Source organism: Anabrus simplex, chromosome 3 (genome assembly GCF_040414725.1).
Source record: "Anabrus simplex isolate iqAnaSimp1 chromosome 3, ASM4041472v1, whole genome shotgun sequence".
In the NCBI taxonomy this organism is placed as follows: domain Eukaryota; kingdom Metazoa; phylum Arthropoda; class Insecta; order Orthoptera; family Tettigoniidae; genus Anabrus; species Anabrus simplex.
In genome coordinates, this window is record NC_090267.1 from 39,857,637 (window position 1) to 39,883,586 (window position 25,950).

General features: G+C 38.6%; 1 protein-coding gene across 1 annotated transcript in view; it reads right to left on the bottom strand.

Moving 5' to 3' along the window:
* The window catches only part of Pi3K68D (phosphatidylinositol-4-phosphate 3-kinase catalytic subunit Pi3K68D), a 432,551-nt gene that overhangs the window by 87,837 nt on the left and 318,764 nt on the right, over positions 1-25,950 (bottom strand). Inside the window, exon 24 of the mRNA XM_067142437.2 lies at positions 1,545-1,745. Coding sequence (XP_066998538.2) covers positions 1,545-1,745 — 201 coding nt within the window. The remainder of the gene's footprint in view (positions 1-1,544; positions 1,746-25,950) is intronic.

Here is a 25,950-nt window from a genome sequence, read left to right on the forward strand (position 1 = left end):
CTTCCATAAAATCAGTGATTCATCTAAGCAAATATTTTCATTCATGTTATAGAGTGAAGAGTATTTTTTATTCATGTGTGTGATGGTAGGAGTTACCTTAAACAACTTTTTGTTGCCTTGAGAGTTTTCAAGTTGTGAATTATCAACAAAATGTAAAAATCTAGTTATCAGTTCAAACCTGTCCTGTGTCATTACATTATAGAATATAGGCATGCCAAGAATAGGATTTTTACTAAAATATGATTTTATGGAAGGCTTTTGAATAATACTCATGAGCATCTGTAATCCAAAATAAACATACAGTTCATTAATATCCACGTTTTTCCAGTCACGAATTCTGGACCACAGTGTCAGGTCATCATTTTTTGAATTCAAAAAGTCATTGGCATAGCAATTTGTCTCGTCTGTAATTGTGAGCAATATCTCATTATCAAAAAATTGTTTAAATGCTTCTGAAACGCACTGTACCTGGTTTACAACTCCACATGTTCCAGCAAATGGAATTTTTTGTGGGGTGTATGAATCATCCACTTTGTCCCATTTCCAGTCTTCTTGTGTACGTTGACGCTTCACTGGCAAGACACTTTCATTTTCAACATCACTAGCGTCATCACTGTGTACACTTACGTCGTTATTTTCATGGCTTTTTTCTGGCAAAAAATCTTCATCACTTTCATCACTGTCAAACTTACTACCACTATCAAATACTATAATATCACTATCACCGGGTTCATCTAAACATTCTACAATTTGTTCAGACGTGAGATTATTTGATGTACTTGGACCTGCCATGCTTTCCCTTGAAACACCAGCAGTTGGCAACGTAAAACCAAGACGTATTTTATCACAAAGTTACAGTTCTAGGCGAAAGAAAACACATGAGGGGGAGGGCGGGGATAACTGAGTCTCAAGGTTTCATATGTCGAATAGTACAGAGAAATGTCAAGAGATAGCAGAACTAGACTGTTTTGGAACACGTGATGCGCACAGTGTAAATGTCATGTGCATCCACTGATAGATACGATTACTGTGTGCGTACATTCACATGCTCCCAGCTTGAGATGTTAATTCAATGGGGAAAACACCAACAAAAACAAAAAGAGGGTAAGATTCAGTCCCAATGAACTGTAACATACCAAACACTCAGCAGAAAATACAGTTCCTCAATCTTTGTTCTGTGAAGATGTGTTAAATGCTCCCTAGCATTCTTTTAATAGACAGTGATAGAACAAAATCACCATGTATATTCAGAGTAGATAAAGGCCTGCCTTTGTTACCTTCCTGAATGAAGTATTGCCTTGGTTTAACAGTATAAACCATCAAATTGCTTCGTTTCAACATTTTGATTAGGTGGTGAAGTAGCTATAATAAATAAAGGGAATTAACAATACCAATATTAATGTAATGTAAGGGTGGTTTCTGACAATTATATGTAACTATGAATGAGCGCTGTCCTGGATTCCAATACTAGTCTAAAAAACTCAGAGGTTTCTCTCCTGGTAAAAGGAATGAGGAGAATTGACAAGTTTATAATTAATACCTACCTGTAGCATTTGGCAAGAGGGAAGAGGATGCAGAGCTTCTGCTGGAACTCAGTGAACTCCTTGTATGATCGGAAGAGGTAGGTTGGATCTGGATTGTTAGCTCGCTCTACACGCAGTATGTATACATAATACTTTTCAGGGTCATATCGCTTCTGGTAACCATATACACACACACTGCGGATACGACCCTCCTGCTGCATCCTGAAGAAAATACAATTTCTATTAAGCAACCTGCTGCACATAACATATAAAATTATGATTAAATGGATCAGAGCAAAAAATTATTGGACCTGGTATTAGTGAGACAAACATAGATCATTTCTAACATAATCACTTCATAATGAATGATGTTTCATAAATACTGTTATGCAATTTTAGTAAAATTTCACAACATTGTGATGAACACAGCCTTCCCATTATGCTTCAATGAGGGAAGAGTGCATTTATCTTATCGGGCTGGTTGTATGGAGGGAGAGGAAACTGTTGGCTAAGAAACACTGGACTCTTTTACCCTGATCGAATTAGAATAATCATGACAAAAATAAGTACCTTTGCAATAGTTCTTGAATAGCAGGCAACAGCCATGCCATCTTGACATCACAAGAAAATATTGTTATCAAGAGCTGCTAGGACGAGTGAGTGATGAGTCATCCAGGGCAACCCGTGAGTGAAGTTCTCAGTTGAAGGACAGGCGGACATATTGAACATCCATGCCGTAAGAGCCATGACTAGCACGGAAGGACAACAACCAGCATAACCCAACATACTGGGCTCAGTGGAAATCGCTAGAGGCCCACAACGGTCTGTTGAAGTGCATATGGGAGTCAGCTAATGGCCAGAAGGAAGTCACCAAGGGCCAAAGGATGGACATGGTGGCTGAGCTGCACAGAGGCACCGTGGCAGGCCATCCTGGTGTCAATTAGACCCTGGATAGGGTAAGGCAGTGCTACAACTGGGTGCATCCGGGGACAGATGTTGAAAGATGGTACCAAATGTGTAACACCAATGAAGTGAGCTGAGGCCCTCATACCAGGAGGAGTGGCCAGATGCAGCAGTACAATGTTGGAGCGCCCTTCAAGAGGACAGCCATCAACATTTTCAAAGTTGGATGATAGAAATCACAACATTCTTTAAGCCATGGACTATTTCTACAAGTGGCCTAAGATTCCACCATTCCCAATCAGGTAGCATCAATAGCAGCTGATGCCCAGTTGCTTTGATGTCCCGAGAGAGCTGCACAGGGACTAGGGAAGGTGCTGATAACAGTTCAGCAGCATCTTGCTGTGTGCAAGACCCGAACAGCACCTCTCTGCCCACAGTTGGACGTTATATAGAGCCATTCGTGAAGACTGTTGAGGAACATCAGAGGCAAGTGCTGTAAGCACACCAGTGGAACTGGGATGAGAGGATGCCCATTTTACTGATGGCCTACCATGTACCCACTCATGAGATGAGAGCTATGACATCTGCCAAAATGGTCTTCGTGACAGAACCAAGTCTTCCATGTGACTTGATGTTTGGTATGGCCCCAGAGCTCAGCACGCATACTGATATGACCAGTGCCCATCTGCTAGCCAAATGTTATGATTCCAGCTGTTACGTAAGTATCCGAAAAATAAAGCAATATGTGAAAACTGTACCCAAATTTCATCCTATTCAAAGTTTCTAACTAAATTAACCTGTAAATGTATAACACTAAAAGAGATGCCTGATGCAGAGGTGCCAACCTTTGAAATGGCTTTTCCATAAACTCCCTCCCCTACCCTCCGAAAAGTTTTGAAGTCAAATCCAAAGCAAACTCATTCCTTCTGGATAAATGAAATGAAATGTCGTATGGCTTTTAGTGCTGGGATATTCCAGGACAGGTTCGGCTCGTCAGGTGCAGGTCTTTCTATTTGACGCCCGTAGGCGACTGCGCATCTTGATGAGGATAAAATGATGATGAAGACAACACATACACCCAGCCCCCGTGCCATTGGAATTAACCAATTAAGGTTAAAATCCCCGACCCAGCCGGGAATCGAACCCGGGACCCTCTGGACCGAAGGCCAGTACGCTGACCGTTCAGCCAACGAGTTGGACCCTTCTGGATAATGACACCCTCTTTGCCCTTCCCCACAACAATCTATTCTAAAATACAGTATATCCTATTACACAATACATTTGCACATTACCAGATCTGTCACAAAACACTTTTTGTAGCTTGTTTCACACGCATCAGGTGCTTTTTTATGGGGTTTTTCTTGTAGCATCCTTCCGCCTGTGAGAACATTTTCAGCTTATGAACAATAAGCGATTCCAGTGTAGATGCGATTATTGTAGGCCTGAAGTCCTTCTATTTTTTCCTATTAACACTGAGGAATCTTTCTGTGGGAGAGTTACTGGCAGGTACACTTAATACTGCAATAATACAAGAATACATTTTATAGTGGAGGATAGCAGAGTAGAGTTCCTTAATTCAGAATGAATTTCACGATGCTCACAGGTATCAAAAGGAAGCGACGATCGAATAAGTATCAATGCCAACTCACAAGCATTGAAATGAAGAGAGTTGAGTCCTAATGCTCGAAAAGATTAATTTTTCCTTCTTTCCTTATTTTTTCTGTAGAAATTATATTTTTGTTATAATGTCACTTTTCCGTAATAATTTACCCTTTGACCGTAATCCCATAATCGTGAGAGGAAATCTGTAATAATTATGGACAATCCGTAACAGTTGGCATCTCTGCTGATGGCAAAATCAATTTGTTATGAAGTGTCATTTAAAAGCAATAAATCTCAAAATAAAGGTCTGTACTCAAACGTGCTGATGCTTATCTACATAAATGAAGTTCTAGGGGGTCTGCTGTCTGTAATTTCATTAATTTAGTTTATTTTGGCAATTTATCAGATATTTGTTTGTTTTAGGTCAACACAAGACTGTACCAGGGGTTTTTAGCATTCGTGTCTGTTTGTCCATTTGTTCCTCCATCACGGCGAAACGGCTGCACAGATCTCGACCAAACTTCATAATTAGAGTATAATCATCCATTTAAAAATCACTGAGTAGACTGGTGGTTATAGGAAGACCAGAACCAGTTTTTTTCAATTGTCTCTTACACTACTGATTTTCTGTAACATCCGTAGATTATATGTATGGTGTATATATTACGTATTTTGGAGTATGTGCAACTTTAAATTATCAAAACGCCGTTCAACATCCAATTGCATGGTAGAGGATTCATGAGAGGCTAGCTTCCTATTAGCAGTACGGTTGACGAGCGCCGAGCACTGTCGAACTGTATCTCCCATATGAACTATACTCTCCTGCCATCTGGGAGCGTACAGTGAACTACAGAGTCGCCAGCGGAATTATCGATTGAGTACGATATTATTTTTGATGTTTTTTTGTTCTTGGTAATTGTTTGAGACTTGTAGAAGACTTGTGTACCTGGTGCAGATTTTATTTAAGAAGTCAAAATCAAAATCTCTTTATTTGCAAATGATGTGTCTACCTCGGTGGCAAATGGTACACTAAAATACATTATTGTCAAGCACTAAATATTAAATTAACAAGAGAATAAAATTTTCCTATAATACAATATTATATAATTTATGCCAACAATTTTTTCTATTAAACACACAGCTCATCCTTAATAAATTTACATTGTTTACAAAATTCTACTTATAATATCTCCTGTACTACTTACAAATATAGTCAACTGATATACAGTATGTGGAATACTTCAAATGATACTGTACAACTGGTATAAGATTAAAATTTACATTGCATTTATTTACTTTTTCTTTTCTTTACCCATTCTGGAACCTAAGTAGCATGACGACCTGCTGCGTCTTAACCAGAGCCCCTTTTACCACCACTTTTCAGAGTTCCTGATGGGCCTTCTCAGCTACCGTAGCGGTCCCAGGACCCTCGAAGTCCCCACTGTACTTCACCCCTACAGGCAGTCCCCTACTTTGGCTGTCCAAACTCCTTAGACCAGGAGATGGAATTAATTTATTCACACACATTCTTTATTTACATTAACCTGCACTGGTCGAATGCCCTCTAACATTTCATTTATTTTCTCTGTTGCTGTTTATTCTCTTTTCGAATATCTATACAGATTTTGGAAAAAGTATCAAACACTACCCCTAGTAAACTGTTCCACTCCTTCACACCCTTTCCAATGAATGAAAATTTACCCCAATCGCTTCTGCTAAAATTCCTTCTAATTTTGTATTTGTGGTCAGTCCTGCCAATATAATTATTTTCCAACTGAAGCCTCTCACGGATATCTCCCCATGCTGCTTCTCCTGTATAGACTCTATATAATCCTATAAGTCTAGTTTTCTCCCTTCTCTTACTTAAAGTTTCCCACCCTAGTTTCTTTAACATTTCTGATACACTACTCTTTCTCCTGAAATCCCCTGTTACAAATCTTGCTGCTTTCCTCTGCACACTATCTATTTCTTTTATTAGATATTCTTGGTGAGGATCCCAAACACTGTTTGCATATTCCAATAATGGACGAACCATACTTAAGTAACTTTTCTCTTTTAATTCTTTGTTGCATCCTTTAAGTAGCCTCATTATGACAGGTAACGATCTGTATGCTTTCCCAACAATGTCATCCACATGACCCTTCCAGTGCAAATTACTTTCAAATCTTACACCTAAGTATTTGCACTTGCCATCTTTTGGGATAACTACCCCATCCAAAGTATATTCAAATTCAGTTTTAAAACTCCTGTTTGTAAATATTGTAACAGTTGATTTGCCTCCATTAACCTTCATGTTATTCTCTTCAACCCATTGTTGGATACTCTCAAGGTCCCTTTGTAATTCTGAACAATCCTCAATGGTATTTACTTCCCTATAAACAATTATGTCATCTGCATACAATCTTATTTTTGATGTTATATTGTTCCCTAAATCATTTACGTATATTAAGGAAAGTAACGGACCGATTATACTACCCTGGGCAATTCCCTTCCAAACTTTCTCTTCCTGCGATATGTTAATTCCTACTTTGAGTTTCTGAACCCTTGAATTTAGAAATGTTTTTACCCAATGTGTAACCCTTACGTCCAATCCTATTCCCTCCTATTTCTTTAATAATATTCCATGTTCCACTCTATCAAAGGCTTTGGAAAGATCTATGGCTATGCAATCTAACTGGCCTCCTGAATCCAATTGATCTGATATGTCCTGCTGAAATCCCACCAGTTGTGCCTCACAAGAAAATTTCTTTCTAAATCCATACTGGCTCCTCATGAACCAATTTTTATCATCACATATCCCTCTGATGTACTTTGATATTAAACTCTCCAGTATTTTACAAACTATACTGGTCAGGCTGATTGGTCTGTAGTTCTCTAGTTTCCTTTATAAATTGGTATTATTATAGATTCCTTCCATTCCTTTGGTATTACACTATTATTTATGACATAGTCAAAGAGAAATTTTAAATAAGGCACTATGTACCACCCCATTGCGTTTATCACCTCCCCAGTAATTTGATCACTTCCTGCTGCTTTTCCTTGCTGAAGCAGTTGGATTTCTCTGAAAATATCTTCATTTGTGAACGAGAAGCTTCTTGTTTCCCTCTGTGTCTCTCCCTCTGTATCTTCTGTTTCGGTTTCCAACTCCTGACAATCATCTACTGAATCTCTGAATTCCCTACTAAAGAGGTTTGCTTTCTCAGTATCTGTTAAATAGTGTTCACCCCCTTCTCCCACCATTGTAGGAATTTGGATTCCTTTTCCTTTTTGATTCCTGATATATGAATACAGCTTTTTCCATTTCCCTTTGTGGTCATTACGCTCTTGAAGAATGCCATTCATATAATTCTCTTTTGCTACCTTTTTCACTCTATTCAGTTCCCTCATTAGCTGTTTTCTACTTTCTCTACACTCCCTACCTTCTTTGATTTTCCTGTTTACTATTCTACATTTTCTTTTTAATTTTCTTATTTCCCTTACATAATAAACAGGGTCTGAGGTCATTTTACCCTTCTTAACAGGTACAAATCTCTTCTCTCCTTCCCAAACGATTCCTTTGAATTTAGCCCAAAGTGTATCCACATTATTCCCTTCACTTATCCAACAACTGAATTGTGATTTAAGGTAAGTCCCAAATTCATCAACTTTAGTTTTTCTGTACAATTTCTTGTCTTGTGTGACCCTCTTATTAAGCCTTTTTGGTACCAGTCCTACATCCATTATTACAGCCTTATGGTCACCTATTCCTTGAATTACCTCAGTTTTATCAACAATTTCCCATGGTTTAACCAAGAATACATATGGTAAGTTATTGAGACGAGTTGGTTCTTGTACTACTTGTGTAAATCCTCCCTCCCAAATTAATTTATTTGCCAGTTTCTGTTCATGGGCTTCACTTGCAGCTCCATTCCATTCAACCTCAGGCAAGTTTAGATCTTTCCCAATTATTACCACTTCATTTTATTGTTTTCATGAGTATAATCTATTATTTTCTCAAATATTTCCATGTCTCTTTCCTCTCTTCCAGGCCTGTATGTTCCTATAATTCCCACCTCCTTCATATTATCACAAATTAATTTTATCCCTAATATTTCATCCCTTTCATCGGTAAACCATTCATGTGAACAGTAAGTTTCCTTCACCAGAATAAACACCCCCCCTCCCTTTTTATCTCCTCGGTCTCTACGATAGACCGTGTACCCTTCTGGAAATACTTCTCTATTACCCACTCCTTCTCTCAACCACGATTCCACTTCTATCACCACATCAGTCTCATAAGATTCCATCAATGTACCGAATTTTAATTGTTTATTTACTACACACTGACAGTTTACCAAGAGCAATCTCAGACCCCCTTCCTCCCTAAAACTTGACTTATGCAATTGGGTAACTTGAAATTCCTTATTTTCCTGAGTTTCATTTTCTAGTTGGCTGAGCCAGCTTGAAGTCAATAAGGAGAAAAGAGAGGCAAGATGATGAACATTTTCGACCCCGGTTGAGTTTGTCGCCAACCGGCCACAAATTCTACTTGGATTGTGGTTTGCTTTGTATTTTATCTTAACCTTGGAAAATTGTAGTACAGTTCATGGTCTCTGCATGACTGCCTTTTCCTACGGAGATATCTTCAGCATGCCAATTATACTTCAATTCAACCTAATAATTTAAAAGATTTAAATTGGGAAAATGTTTTAATTTACTGTTATCAAGAGGAAATTTTCTGAGATCACTCAATTTTTTATTTCATTTTAAACGGGACTCGGATTTCTTATGTACAATATCAATTTTTAATTTCAAAACCTTTCTTGTAAGACCAAGTTAAGTGTTATTTTATGGATCACTGATGAAAATCAGTAAGTTAGAGTTGTGGAAAATTCTAAATTCCCATGGAGGGAATTAGATATTTTTCACCAATAGAGCATGTCAAAAATGTATCAAAAACATATCAGAGGTAGGGCTTTTCAGGCGTTTGCTCCATTAACCAGCGTTTCGTCTTAGGTCTGACACTAGACTCATCAGAGTGGGATGTGTCAGCTGGTAATACGTGGTATCGACAGTAGAATTACTCAGATAGACGTCCGTATCGAAGGAGATACCCATCTAGAGACAGGAGAAGATGGGATGAGAGAGGCAGAAACAGGCCAAATTATCACGACCAAGGAAGACGATGGGATGACAGAAGAAATTATAGACAGGCACAATATGAGAGAAACTCAGACCAAAGATATCAGGAGGGCCGACGATATATTTATTTATTTATTTATTTATTTATTTATTTATGTATTTATTTATTTATTTATTGATGTCTTTATTTGTGGCGAAGTTAGGGCTCTTGGCCCTCTCTTACACTTAACCACATTATGCGGCTTAATACTGAATCCAAACTTTACATTCTAACTTAACACAGTGTATATAATATAACTTAATATAGTCTAATACTAAAAGATTACATCCTAAGTCTAAAATTAGAAAAATAATAAATAAATTCAATATTAACTACTCTAGGTGGAATTCATAAAAAATAACAGTAATTTATGTAAACTTTTGGGAACTATTTACTCCAGACATTCACTCACACATTCACACATAACTACATGATATAGCCTACGTATTCAAGAGGAAATCAACGATCTAACCACACGGCCAAACACCGAGAATCAAGAATGGGGAATAGCTCAAGTGGACTCTTGGATAGCGCAACCTGAGGATTTATTGACTGATGAAATAAAGCAGGAGAGTGCTCAAATTCCTCCGCTACCCGTTATAAAAATTAGAATAAATGGAACCAATGTATTGGGACTTTTGGATACAGGCGCTAGTATTAGTATCATTTCTAGAGCCTTATTTGATGATCTAAAGGAAAGAACAAATCAACCTACAATCATACTTTCATTATTATGGCCAGAGTAAATTACAACATTATCCTTGGAGCAGATTTTCTGAGAGAAACAAATGCCATCATCGATCTCACAGGAAATGTAGTGAAATTTCGAAGAAATGAAGGTCACGAGAGAATCGAGCTTAATCCAGAAGCCGGTGAGGAAGAAGAAGTAAATGGTACCACATATGAAGAGTACAATGACATCTTGGGAGCCGAATATGCTGACTCGGGAATGAATATTTTAAACCATGAGGAAATCTTTAAGGACATCTAGGCAGCTCAACAGAAGAAAAAGAAGAAGAAGAAGAAGAAGATGATGATGATGATGATGACCCATGTACGGAAGAGGCAGGAGATGACCATGAAGTACCGTCTATCCAGGGAGAAGAAGACGAATGTCTGAAGAACGAAGTAGATCAAGAGGTAGTAAAGGGATGTCCAGAATGCGAGCAGGAGGCAGCTGAGATCATGGAAATTATGCAACAAATTGCTAACGACTTAGTGGTAGAAAACAGAAAATTAGAGGAAGAGATCAGACAGAAATTGAAACAGCAACAAAAGTATGCCTAAAAATCAAAGATAAATGGGTTGCATATATTCGCTTATGGATGCAAATACGAGTAATAAGCCGAGTTCAGAGAAATCATCCACTATAGCGTAAGATTCCTACCTTTGTAGGAGGGCATTGCACCCATAAGACGAATGGCCTGATGTATGCATTGATTAAATTATTAAATTTATACATGTGAATACTGCAAATAGCAAGTCATTGCAGATATCTCACAAGTAGCAACATAGAGACCTCACAGGATGAAAATACATCCCCTTAACTTGCTTTAAAGCATCCTCCAATAAAATTTATGGTGCTGACAATGTGAAAGTCTCTGCAAACTTTTCCCACGAGAAAGAGGACAGTGGAATTTGCCACACCTTAAGGAGGAACAGAGACAGCCCATTGAGACAGAGTCGTACCTAACTCCCCTCTGTGAAAGTGGTTGAACCCGTGTCGAAGTATGTCAGTCTAACTGGAGGCAGTTTTCAGCCAATCAGAAAATTACAAAATTAAACCGCCCTGTTTCAGCAGGAATATTATTTAATAATAATAATAATAATAATAATAATAATAATAATAATTATAACAACAACAACAACAACAACAACAACAACAACAACAACAACAACAATAACAATAATAATAATAATAATAATAATAATAATAATAATAATAATAATAATATTTGTTTTATGTCCCACTAACTACTCTTTTACGGTTTTCGGAGACGCAGAGGTGCCGGAATTTAGTCCCGCAGGAGTTCTTTTACGTGCCAGTAAATCTACCGACACGAGGCTGACGTATTTAAGCACCTTCAAATACCACCGGACTGAGTTAGGATCGAACCTGCCATGTTGGGGTCAGAAGGCCAGTGCCTCAACCGTCTGAGCCACTCAGCCTGGCATATTATTTAGTCTTTCGTGATTTGGAAAAGAGAGTAATAGAAATATACTGTGTTCCAGTCTTGGAATAAAAATTTGAGGAATTGTTAGTGCGGTTATGTGATTAATTATCTTATAAATAAGAAGTTATCCGCATTAAAGTCTAAAGTTCGGGAGAACGGTTTCACCCACAAGACTGAGTCTTATGGTGGGAAAGCGCCGTATTTCGGCAGTAAAATAATCCCAGTGACGCGTTGAAATTTGTAAAAAAATGAACGATATTTCTGATATTCTGGTGCAACATTGAAATTACACTGATTTTTGGAATCATCAGAGTGTATTCACTGAAAATTAATCTATGGACATTAATTAACGTCAGGGTATGATATCACTACGCCATTCCCCTCCACAGGACTACTTCGGAGGCATGGTTTCCAAAATTTACAAAACTACCGGTAGCATCTTACTGAACACCCAGTCTTAGTTGCATTTTTAGAGCCTACGGCCAAGCTTGAGACGAGCAGCGCAGAGTGGAGTTTAACTAAACCCGCCATTGTATCAGTCATCATGTCGCGTATGGTCGGTGAGTTAAATAATGTGATGGATATTGGAGGACTATTATAATATTACGAGATCAGGTAGAATATAAACTGTTGGGACACATATTATGGTCGAGATGTCGCAGATTTTCTACTATGATTTCTCATAAATGGACATTAATCTGTTAATTTCATGGTGTACACAGATGAACTATACTATTTTTCAGAATGATAGCGGCCGGAATATTTATATTCGCAGCAAATTACAAGCTCGCATGTAACTTTTGCGGCAGGAGTTGATTTGAGAAGTCATTAAATTTAGAAGGACAAATTTAAGCAGTTTTCTTTTGTTTGTGATCAGTAAGATATCGCAGTTAGATCTACGTTACATTAAAATACTGTTCAGTTGGGACACTGGAGCTGGTACTTGTCATACTAATTTGAGGGTAAAGACACTTGGCAGCTACGGAAGGTAATGGGACAGGAGCAGGTCTAGATGTATTTTTCTATTTCTGAGAGCAGGTGAATGACATTCTAATCCCCAGTACAAACAAGCAGGGAACGAGCTAATTGCAGACAAGGTGGAGGGTACATGCCAAGCGGAACATTTCTGTTTCTGTAGTACAACGGAAGCCAAACTCTATGTGTGTTAATTCCATTTATGTTGTGTAAATTGTATTTTAATGTAAGCTTCAAGTATGCGTGTGATTCAACCTATCAGCGAGTGCTATATAATAAAAATGGATCCAAGCCGTGTGCGCGTAATGTTGTGTAATTTTATCACTATGTGCAAGATGAATTAAATCAATATGAAGCAGGGACTACGAGGATGCAGCCCACTTCAACACAAGATAAAAGAGCATGTTGTATTTATATCTTATGCAATTAATAATGACATGAATAACTCGTGGTCCGGTTAGGTTATGATTTCATGTGTTTTTTGTTCTATAGGTAAATTCACGAACCTGAGATGGAGTAAAGTTGCGGTTAATGTAATTTTGTAGCGTGGTCCATTATCGTGATCAGGGCAATAGCATCTAACGATCGGGATGTTGATGCCCGGGGCTCGATAATAATAATAATAATAATAATAATAATAATAATAATAATAATAATAATAATAATATAATTGATGTGAGTTTTATGTTGGCGATTAATAGGATATTTACTACGACTTTTCAGAATATTTTATGTCCAGGTTTATTGTAGATACATTTCGAGGCCTTAATAATAATAATAATAATAATAATAATAATAATAATAATAATAATAATAATAATAATAATAATAATTTGTTATTTTGAGATGTTATCAGTCATTAAAATTCAGCTGAGGTGGTTTTATTCAGAAATCCGTTATATATCGTGGATGTTTTATTGAAATGTATTCAGATTTTAGCCAAGTTGTGATCACAGTCAGACGACGAGTTTTTGGATTTTTCTTGTCGTGCTGGTGCACGATTTGAATGCACGATTTCTTTTGGGTGCATAGTTTAATTTGTGACAGTAGAATGTTGGCAGGCAATCACGTTTCTATATTCAGGTTAAAGTGAGGAATCGTTGCTGACAAGCTCAGGCGTGACATGTCGGAAATATATGGCGATTTATGGAATAGGAATGAAAGATCGAAGTATGAAAACAAATATTCAATAATATCCCTGATGGCAATAATTATGAGATGGAAAGTAGAGTCTTGAGGACCATGTTGTGCACGTCCAGTGAATGTCGTATTGTGCGTGTGAGAATGACAGAATGAACTTGTGCAGTTACAGAGCTCGTGTGGAATAGAGCGATGCAACGTTGATATAAAATGCTACATTGATAATAATGAGATAAAAATAGGAATTGAAAATAATCAGTTCAAGAGATATGAGTTTTAAGTCTATGGTAAAATACGTATGATAATTATGTGAGGAAGTGTTAAGTACGCAACTATTACCAGGGATGATGTAAGGCTCGGAGATATTCCAAATATGGGGCCAAGTTTGAAGCAAAAATGAGCGGGCTAGCAATGAATATTTTTGGAATTTATGTTGTGATCATTGTGATGTGTATTTCCATTTTTGAGCTTTGAAATATCAGCCTTAGACATTTTGTCTTATGTTATGTGATTGCCACCAAAGTGCACCTCAGCGTTTCGATAGTTTGTTGCGACAACGGTTTGGATTTGGTTAATTGCGTATTTTTAAATTTTTCGATGTAGGCGTTGATCACGTTTATTTTTAGATTCGCATTTGTCTTTTTATTTTCATTTTTGATGTTTTGATTTACCGTGTTTTTAACGTAGACATTGAAGGTACGTGCATATCTGGTTTATTTTGTAAATTCAGTGTAGGTGTAGCCTAGATTATTTTTGTATTTTGATTTTTTTTTCTGTTGTTTTGGGCACTATGTGGACAGTGCTGTGTATATTTTGTAAATTAGAATTTCAAATGTTAGTTTAGTAGGACCACCTGGTATTCACAGTCAAATAAATTACAGCAGGTTCTTAGGCTTACATGAAGGCACCGCAAATAATTTATGCACCACCACAAATTTAATTTATGCAAATGAACCGACCTTTGGTAATATGTTATGTGAATAATGCCGCAAGTTGATTTAATGAGATGGAATCTGCCGCCGTCAACAATGATATAACACGATGAGTTTTAGTAAAGTGTAATAAGCGGCAAATCAAATGATGTTAAAAGGCGAGTTCATTTGGGTAAGGTAAATACTGAGGCATGTAGCCTATTATTTTTTGTATTGATTGTCCAGATCTATCAAAGTAACTTAATTTAAGGTGTATCATGGCAGAATAACTAATTTCTGATATTTAATTTCATACCATTGAAACATAGTCTTTTTGATTTTTCTTTCAGCCACTAGATTAATTACGTGGCAAGGTGATACAATTAACCCGATGAGTGCTACGCCCGCCTATAGACGGGCTGATGCGGCCGGTCCACCAGTGCTACGCCCGTCTATAGACGGTGCGTGAGAATTTAAATTTTTTCGAGTTTCCCGGTTCACTTTCGAATGCGAATTTGATCTCTGACATGTACTGCCATCTGTTGGGCAGTATGTAGAACTAACTGATCAGAGATTATAACTTCGGGAAGTAACTTACAGAGCTTTTTGTAGACGTCTGTGGAGTTCATCTGTGATGTAAACAAACATGGCGGAACAACAATTTAGTTGCTCTTGCAGCGATGTTATTTCGGATCACACAATCTTTCAGTTATTAACCACAGTGGAACGTGATGATGGAGATAATAATTTTAAGGAATTGCTAAGCGATTTTGAAAGTGAGAGTGATAGAGAGACTGTCGAAAATATTGTATGTGAGAGAGAAACAGAGCCTCCTTCTTAATGAAAGAAGAAAAACACGGTGTGTACAAAAGCTATTTTATCGCTAATTACATGGCGGATTGATTACTTTTCTTCACCAGAGTTTCAGGTAACTGTGACAGGCTCTGAGGGCCAAGTAGTGTTTGATCACAACCCAAAAATCATTGATTTTTTAGAAACTTTTGTGGCAGTGGAGTTGGTGCAGATAGTTGAACAAATCGGCATCACAAACAACCACCACTATCACCACATTCCAGGTTTGGGGAGTATTTTAAAATATCAACTTATATACTTTTAAGAAGTTACATGTATTAGTTGGCTGCAGATTTTAGGAAATAATATTATTTTGGGCTCTTTACTTTGGATAAAGATAATGCACGCATGGCACGTAAGTGTATTTTGTTTTCTCTCAAAATAATATTGAACATAAGTGTAGGATTTTCCATTTGCATTTAGATTTATAAACAACCAATATTTATGAACATTTTAAGCTAATCAGCCCACTGATAAGTTAAAAATTGAGGCTTCCACAATTTTTTTACATACGAATGAAAAACCTCAACACTGAGGTACCAAACAGTCAACTGGTAGCTCAGCACTTAAAAGGTTAAAAGTGATAGTATTATTCAACGGAAAGAGTGTTCATGGTTCTTTCTTTCTTTTTCTTATTTAAAGCTTATTTTAATGGTTGGGCAACTTGTAAGGTTAATAAGTCGAGAGTGGTGAGTTTAAGATACCCATGAGTTGTCTCAGACTAGTTTAATTAATTATTTACATGATTCCATTATTTACATTTTTTTCAGTTTTGTTTGTAAATCTGAGACATCTGTACGAGTGGTGAGTCTCGTTTGGTAGACCACAGATTTCTTTTATATTAGCGCCTATCGATGCAGAGTTTGTTTACTCATGGTGATGTTCATTATTTTAATTTTGACCTACACACAAGTTGATTTGAGGCAGGTTTTGTTGGTAGATCTTTGAGTTTTTATTTATTTCGGTTATTCACTCTTTGAATCCATATTTGTTTCATTTTACTATTTTTTTGGTTGTTTTTGCAACTTTTGTTAATAAATTACGTTCATTGAAAATTTGATTCAGTTTTGGGTAAATTTATTTGTAGTTAGTTAGACCCAACATTATTTTTATTTCCTCACCACATTTTTTGTTGTGGCCCTGCAATCACGAGAAAAGCTGAGAGAGAGAGAGAGAGAGAGAGAGAGAGAGAGAGAGAGAGAGAGAGAGAGAGAGAGAGAGAGAGAGAGAGAGTGCGTGTGCGCGCGCGCGCGTGTGTGTGTGTGTGTGGTGAGTATTTTATTTTTTATTTTTCAGCAGCAGCTGGAGCATCAATTTAACAAGAGGAGCACTGCCACACATGCCTTGAAAAGGGCACAATATAAATGGTCCGTTATTGGACATTATAAATTTTCCAGCTAACTCATTCCTGGTTGCCAGCGTTTCGCCCCCCCCCCCCCCCCCCCCCCCCCCCCCGTGTGCTAGGTTGGGCTCATCAGCTGGTACCTAGCTCCAAGTAGCCTACACAGTGGCCTCCATGGTATGCACTAGCCATGCGTCTTGGTGGGTGTGCTAGGTACCAACTGATGAGCCCAACCTAGCACACGGGGGGGCGAAACGCTGGCAACCAGGAATGAGTTAGCTAGAAAAGTTATAATGTCCAATAACGGACCATTTATATTGGTATTATAAATTTACTCATTCGGGAAAAATATTTCAGATTTCCTTTGGAAATCAACATGTATATCAACTTCAAGTTCTCCACAACCGTCACACCCCCGCCATTGAAGCAAGAAATTAACTCCACCAAGTTCGAGGGGTCAATGTTAGTGAGAGAACCATTTGAAGAAGACTGGAAGAAGCCAATATTAAGTCCAAAAGACCTGCTACAGGTCCGGAAGTCACCAGAGAGCATTGCACAGCTCGAATACGTTTCGCAAGGGAACATCTAAGCTGGACAGTACAACAATGGGATCAAGTAGTGTTCACTGATGAGTCGTGATTTGGCCTCCGATCAGCTGACGGAAAAGAGAGAGTCTGGAGAAGGCCAGGGGAAAGGTATTCACCTTGCACATTCTCATTCAGGACGCCTTTTCAGGGTGGTTCTGTGATGGTGTGGGCAGGAATCAATACAGCTGCAAGGACGGATTTGGTCTTCATGGAGAATGGGAGCCTTATCGCACACTGGTATGTGGAGGAAATCCTTCTGGAGCATGTTGTGCCTTTCTCTCCATCTATTGGTGATGATTTTACACTAATGCACGCCCACATGTTGCGAGAATTGTGCAAGAGTTCTTGGATGAAACAGGGATTCGTGCTATGGCTTGGCATACTCGAAGCCCTGATTTGAATCCTATTGAGCACATTTGGGACCAGCTGGGGAGAGGAGCCCGCCAGCACTATCCAGAGACCCTAAAGGACCTACGCACTGCCCTCCTGGAAGAATGGGAGATGATTCCTCAACAGGACATTCCCACATTAAAGAGGAGCATGCCTGAAAGTTTGAATGCCGTCATTCGTGCAAGAGATGGCAATACACGTTTTTGAAGATGCTAAAAGAGGTCCTCGAAATCGTCTCCGAGGTCTGTGAAGTGAAAACATGAAGTGTACAACATGAAACCAAAAATGCATTACTTTTATGAGCTTACTCAATATTTCCTTGAAATATGCATCTCTGACTTAATTTGTTTGTTTACAATTGTCTTTTCTTTTCATTGTTAGACACTTAGATGGGACTGTATCACAATATTCTATCATAAGATAGTGGATTAGTGTCATAAAAGTGTCAAATTAAATAAATGTCAGTTGGGAAAGAAGCTGATGTGTCACGTTTTTTGTGCCGCTCAATGTATATGTATTTATCGTACAATGGATAATAACGGAGATGTTTATGAAAACTTGGATTTTTAGGCCAAGTCCATTTTATATATATCATAGAAAGAAAAGCAAGATCCACCTGATCAATACTTATTTATTAAATTTCTTAATAACAGAACCGGTTTTGACTCCTCACAAAGTCATCTTCAGCTGTCTTATACATTTACATTAGATAACATATTCTTAAGTGTTGTGCCTTGCTAACTGAAAACATTAAGTAGTCATGTTTCAGAGTGGTTAGTCCAATTTTATATGTTTAAGTTTGTTTGAAGACTTAGTACACATATTAAAATAATAACTATTTAAACACATTAAAAAGATCACAATACATGATTAAACACTTTGCTATGTACATATATACTATAACCCTCCAAGTTTTATGGTAAATCAAGTTCTTAAAATAATTTTTCATTTTTTGTTATTATAATTCGTCAGTGGTTCATGTTTGTGGGTTACTGTAGTCACGTCCTAGTTCGTGAACCATGGACAACGGCTGAGTGGCCTAGTAAGTGGTCCTGAGAGTCGGGATACCAGTTGCTATGGAATGGGAGTGGGCATCTCGGACATATTCTGAGTCGTGGCCCTCCTTGTGCTCAGGCGGCTAGGACTATACAATCCACCGGTGGTCCATAACCCGTTAGAGGAGAGATCCTCACTTGGACTATGTGCAAGTAGGGTAGCATCCTGCTTCATGAATCTACCGAGCTCAGAACATTTTAAGCAAGCCTCGGACCTATGGGAGTAACGGAGTCCCACTCCCATTTGACAGGCGAGGGACTCCTTGGAAACAACTTGGCGAACGAAATGGAAGTCGATGGGGAGCTATCAATATTAATGGGGCTTATGGAAGAAAGAAAGTAGAACTGGCTGAGTCAGCAAAGAGGATGCATCTGGATGTGCTAGGAGTAAGTGATATTTGGGTAAGGGGAGATAACGAGGAAGATATAGAAGATTATAAAGTGTAATTGACGGGTGTTAGAAAGGGAAGGGCAGAGTCTGGGGTAGGGCTCTTTATCAGGAATACCATTGCACAAAACATAGTTTCTGTTAGGCACGTAAATGAGCGAATGATGTCATTTGGAGGAATTAGGACTAGAATTGTGTCCGTGTATTCACCATGTGAGGGTGCGGATGAGGATGAAGTTGACAAGTTTTATGAAGCATTGAGTGACATCGTGGTCAGGGTCAACAGCAAGGATAGAATAGTGCTAATGGGCGATTTCAATGCGAGAGTTGGGAATAGAACTGAAGGATACGAAAGGGTGATTGGTAAATGTGGGAAAGATATGGAAGCTAATGGGAATGGGAAGCGTTTGCTGGACTTCTGTGCTAGTATGGGTTTAGCTGTTACGAATACATTCTTCAAGCATAAGGCTATTCACCGCTACACATGGGAGGCTAGGGGTACCAGATCCATAATAGACTATATCTTAACAGACTTCGAATTCAGGAAGTCTGTTAGGAATGTACGAGTTTTCCGTGGATTTTTCGATGATACAGACCACTATCTGATCTGTAGTGAACTAAGTATCTCTAGGCCTAGGGTAGAGAAAGTGAAATCTGTCCACAAACGAATAAGGGTAGAAAATATCCAGGACGAGAACATTAGATGGAAGTACATGGATATGATTAGTGAGAAGTTTCGAACAGTAGACAGTAAGCAGGTTCAGGATATAGAAAGTGAATGGGTGACATACAGGGATACGGTAGTAGAAACAGCAAGGGAATGCCTAGGAACAACTGTGTGTAAAGATGGGAAAAGGCGAACATCTTGGTGGAATGATGAAGTGAGAGCAGCTTGTAAACGTAAAAAGAAGGCTTATCAGAAATAGCTCCAAACAAGGGCCGAGGCAGACAGGGAGTTGTACGTGGATGAAAGAAACAGAGCGAAACAAATAGTTGTTGAATCCAAAAAGTCCTGGGAAGATTTTGGTAACAACCTGGAAAGGCTAGGTCAAGCAGCAGAAAAACCTTTCCGGACAGTAATAAAGAATCTTAGGAAGGGAGGGAAAAAGGAAATGAACAGTGTTTTGGGTAATTCAGGTGAACTCATAATAGATCCCAGGGAATCACTGGAGAGGTGGAGGGAATATTTTGAACATCTTCTCAATGTAAAAGGAAATCATCCTGGTGGTGTTGTGAACAGCCAAGCTCATGGGGAGGAGGAAAATGATGTTGGTGAAATTATGCTTGAGGAAGTGGAAAAGATGGTAAATAAACTCCACTGTCATAAGGCAGCAGGAATAGATGAAATTAGACCTGAAATGGTGAAGTATAGTGGGAAGGCAGGGATGAAATGGCTTCATAGAGTAGTAAAATTAGCATGGAGTGTTGGTAAGGTACCTTCAGATTGGGCAAAAGCAGTAATTGCACCTATCTATAAGCAAGGGAACAGGAGGGATTGCAACAACTATCGAGGTATCTCATTGATTAGTATACCAGGCAAAGTATTCACTGGCATCTTGGAAGGGAGGGTGCGATCAGTCGTTGAGAGGAAGTTGGATGAAAACCAGTGTGGTTTCAGACCAGAGAGAGGCTGTCAGGATCAGATTTTTAGTATGCGCCAGGTAATAGAAAAATGCTACGAGAGGAATAGGCAGTTGTGTTTATGTTTTGTAGATCTAGAGAAAGCATATGACAGGGTACCGAGGGAAAAGATGTTTGCCATACTGGGGGACTATGGAATTAAAGGCAGATTATTAAAAGCAATCAAAGGCATTTATGTTGACAATTGGGCTTCAGTGAGAATTGATTGTAGAGTGAGTTCTTGGTTCAGGGTACTTACAGGGGTTAGACAAGGCTGTAATCTTTCACCTTTGCTGTTCGTAGTTTACATGGATCATCTGCTGAAAAAGGTATAAAATGGCAGGGAGGGATTCAGTTAGGTGGAAATGTAGTAAGCAGTCTGGCCTATGCTGACGATTTGGTCTTAATGGCAGATTGTGCCGAAAGCCTACAGTCTAATATCTTGGAACTTGAAAATAGGTGCAATGAGTATGGTATGAAAATTAGCCTCTCCAAGACTAAACTGATGTCAGTAGGTACAAAATTCAACAGAATTGAATGTCAGATTGGTGATACAAAGCTAGAGCAGGTCGACAATTTCAATTATTTAGGTTGTGTGTTCTCCCAGGATGGTAATATAGTAAGTGAGATTGAATCAAGGTGTCGTAAAGCTAATGCAGTGAGCTCGCAGCTGTGATCCACAGTATTCTGTAAGAAGGAAGTGAGCTCCCAGATGAAACTATCTTTACATCGGTCTGTTTTCAGACCAACTTTGCTTTACGGGAGCAAAATCTGGGTGGACTCAGGATACCTTATTCATAAGTTAGAAGTAACAGACATGAAAGTAGCAAGAATGATTGCTGGGACAAACAGGTGGGAACAATGGCAGGAGGGTACTCGGAATGAGGAGATAAAGGCTAATTTAGGAATGAACTCGATGGATGAAGCTGTACGCATAAACCGGCTTCGGTGGTGGGGTCATGTGAGGCGAATGGAGGAGGATAGGTTACCTAGGAGAATAATGGACTCTGCTATGGAGGGTAAGAGAAGTAGAGGGAGATCAAGACGACGATGGTTAGACTCGGTTTCTAACGATTTAAAGATAAGAGGTATAGAACTAAATGAGGCCACAACACTAGTTGCAAATCGAGGATTGTGGCGACGTTTAGTAAATTCACAGAGGCTTTCAGAGTGAACGCTGAAAGGCATAACAGTCTATAATGATAATGTATGTAATGTATGTATGTATAATTCGTCAGGCATAAAAAGATAATATGCTTGAGTTCAGCTGTATTATGCTCTTGTAATATTTTGTATTAGGCTTTATACCTTGTCAAATGAAAGAATATGTGTCAGAAGCTGAATTGACATTTATCAAAGTGAACAGTATGTGTACATGCCAAACAGCCAAGCTGTACACTTCTCAACCATTCAAAAATAATAATTATCAAATGTCATAGACCAGAAAAGAGCCACCAACAACAACTGCTTTTACACGCTAGTGTAATCTGCATTTAACAGTTTCAAGATTATCAACTTCAGCAGCACACACTCATCTTCAAATCTGTACACATTAACAATATTAGAAAATTTGCAAGCTATATAGTGGTTGGTCTTTATGTAAATATAATGTAATGATGCAAAGTGCCCCATACGAACTTAGCATGTATACGTAATGATACAAGTGTCCCATACGAACTCAATATAAACCTGCATGAATGTTTATACCCTTCACTTGAATTATAACTAGACATTTGTATCTTGAAGTGTACTTTTACCTTGTGTTGTATTTTAATGTACTTTATATAGTTTATACGTAATAGGTCATTTAACACAGGTTTCAGGTTACCTGATATACCATCATTATCAACGTAATACTGTTCACTTTGATAAATGTCAATTCAGCCTCCGACACATATTCTTTCATTTGACAAGGTATAAAGCCTAATACAAAATATTACAAGAGCATAATACAGCTGAACTCAAGCATATTATCTTTTTATGTCTGACGAATTAAAATAACGAAAAATGACAAAGTTATTTTATGAACTTGATTTACCCGTACAACTTGGACGGTAATAGTATATATGTACATAGCAAAGTATTTTATCATGTATTGTGATCTTTTTAATGTGTTTAAATACAGTGAAACTCTGTTAAGAAGTTTTTCATGGGACTGCAAAAAATAAACTTCTTAAGCAGGAAACTTCTTAAAAGGGGTAATGCCCAAAAACTTATTCTGTACTTTGAAATACATGTGAAACACACAGCCAACAGATTTCCTTGTTTGTGAACAATACCGAAATAGGCCGATATATAAGAGCTGCTTACAAAAAGCCACAATATAAAAATTTGATTATCATGACAATATTTTTAGAGATAAAGTAAAATAATTGAACATACCATATAATAAATATATTTGATAAGAGAAGGGAACATATTAAGTTATATAAAAACATTGCAAGGTTTGATTATTTTAGCAGGCAGAACCATGTCCTTCCACACTTCCCTTTCCTCCGAACTTACACTCTTTGCTTCGCAACAAATTCTTTTGTAAATGAAAACCAAAAACCCCATGGCACTACAGCCCTTGAAGGGCCTTGGCCTACCAAGCGACCGCTGCTCAGCCCGAAGGCCTGCAGATTACGAGGTGTCGTGTGGTCAGCACGATGAATCCTCTCGGCCGTTATTCTTGGCTTTCTAGACCGGGGCCGCTATCTCACCGTCAGATAGCTTCTCAATTCTAATCACGTAGGCTGAGTGGACCTCGAACCAGCCCCAGGTCCAGGTAAAAATCCCAGACCTGGCCAGGAATCGAACCCGGGGCCTCCGTGTAAGAGGCAGACACGCTACCCCTACACCACGGGGCCGGCTTTTTAAACGATGCCGGCTCGATTTTTAAAGCGTTCCAGCCACCCGCTCGACGCGGTAAAAGGTACCCTTAATTTGCATGAGGCTTTCTCCTGCACAGTAGTCCCACTGAAAGGTATGTTTAAACTTCGCTGCTGTTTAAACCATTTTAGCAGAACTTGTTCTATTTCATCGTACTTTTCAGATTTAACTTCCTTACAATTTGCTGAAGTATTCCCTGCAGAAGCAGAGATCTCTTCTTTCTTCGCTATAATACCGTTCAAAGTAGACGGCGGCATCCCCAGCTCCTTTGCCAAAGCAAAACGAGAAAGTGTAGATGACGCCACTTTCCTTATAATCTCCACTTTGTCTTTTATTGTTAGTGCCATTCGCTTGATCTCTTTCCTCTGAGTTGCGCTCATTTTCACTTTAAAAAAGCTTGTACGTTGATATTACAAGTACAACTAACTTCACCAACTCCTATTCATACTAATTACGACGCTACACTATGCTTGGCAATCTGTAGCTTAGGCTTACAAGAAGCAAAGACAAGACGTGTACTACAGTTTGTTAGCATGTGCTTTCTATCTTCCTCACACCCTGACACCTGCTTCAAGGATAACGGCAGCCAATGGGAAATCTAGAAACTTACTCTTAGAGATTCTTAGAACCTAGGCCTAAATCGCCCCTGCATTCCTACTGGTTGTCACGGCAACGGGCGTAGTTTCTGGTTGTTTCACAAGTACCGCATGGCCAAGCCAGTATTGAGTTTATTTTCCCGCTTCAATCCTCTTCATGCTATAGGTAATGAAGAAAAGGAATACAGATTCGAAGTTGCAGAAATTAGTGCATGGAAATGTATCTGGGGTATTACGTGAAAGAGATAAAGGCGCAGTAGCAACGCTAGCACATCTAAACGTAAACAGTTTCTTTCCCTGTGAGAATTTTATTTCATGTCTCCTCATCCTTGTGCTACGTTCTAATAATGCGATGTAATAATGAGTGACACGTTAATACAATGTTTAGCTCGTATAAAGGTAGAATTAAAAATAACTTTCAATTTTATGCCAACACGTGGTATTGCAATGCCCATGTGCGCCTCCCTCAACACCCAGTTGGCTATCAACATTCGTTCAACTTCGTAAACGATCGAGATCTTTCGGCCGGCTGTTTCGCGGCATGTGTAGTGTATCAGCTGGCTGCTAGCAAATCGGCTGTTTCCTGCATAGAGTCGCGAAGTTGTTTTTATTCACCTCACTAATAATAGACACGGAAAATCTTATCAGTTTAGTTCAAAAACGTAATTTCCTCTACAGCAAGGCCCATAAGTATTATTACAACAACGTAAGACAGAATGCCTGGAAGGAAATAAGCAAGGGAATGAAAAATCTGACAGGTTAGAATATTCAGTTTTGTGGTAGGTTAACAGTAATGTTGTGGACAAATGCACTTTACGGTTTTTATTTAATGTTTAGGCCACCTCGATTAATGACTTCACCCTGTCGCGGCCCGCAAATTACTGCATTAAAGTTTTATCAAATCATCCATTGCGTACTTTATGTTTCCTACGTAGAATCCCGTTCGATTTTATTCCGCTAGATGGAACGGTGGAGTGGAAATTTTGACTGATGGGTTCGATTCGATTCCGCAAGTCGAGAGTGAGCATCTGCTGTCCGTGTTGTCATAGCGTGACGTCATATGGCCGTGGCAGGCCCGCACATGTTCCGTGACACCAGACACACACCGCTAGCGCGCGAACGGTCTAACACAGGGTGCAACTTGCGCGGAGACTGGAGGGTTCTAACCACGGGCTGCTTTGAGCCGACGTTTTCTATCTCAAGGGGCTCTAAAATCTGAACTGTTTAAGCGGGAAATATATTTACAACAGAACACTTTAAACGGGAAAAATATACATATATCTTAATGCAACTGATCAAGGGACCAAGAATATCACACTTCTTAGGCAGGAAAACTTCTTATGCGGGAACTTCTTAACCGAGTTTCACTGTAGTTATTATTTTAATATGTGTACTAAGTCTTCAAACAAACTTAAACACATAAACATTGGACTAACCACTCTGAAACATGACTACTTAATGTTTTCAATTAGCAAGGCACAACACTTAAGAATATGTTATCTAATGTAAATGTATAAGACAGCTGAAGATGACTTTGTGAGGAGTCGAAACCGGTTCTGTTATTAAGAAATTTAATAAATAAGTATTGATCAGGTGGATCTTTCTTTTCTTTCTTTCTATGATGTATGTATGTTGGGTATTCAGCCCGAAGGCTGGTTTGATCCTCCATAGCTCTGCCAACTGCTGTCATAAATAGCCTAGGCGTCACTGAAGAGGAATACTAGAGAAATGAGGAGTGAGGTAGTTTCCCGTTGCTTTCCTCACCAAGCCAGCCGCTGCTATTACATATCAGTCTGCCAAGCCCACTGAAATGCATGCACCAACCGACCCTATGAGCGATATCTTCACACCATTCATAAC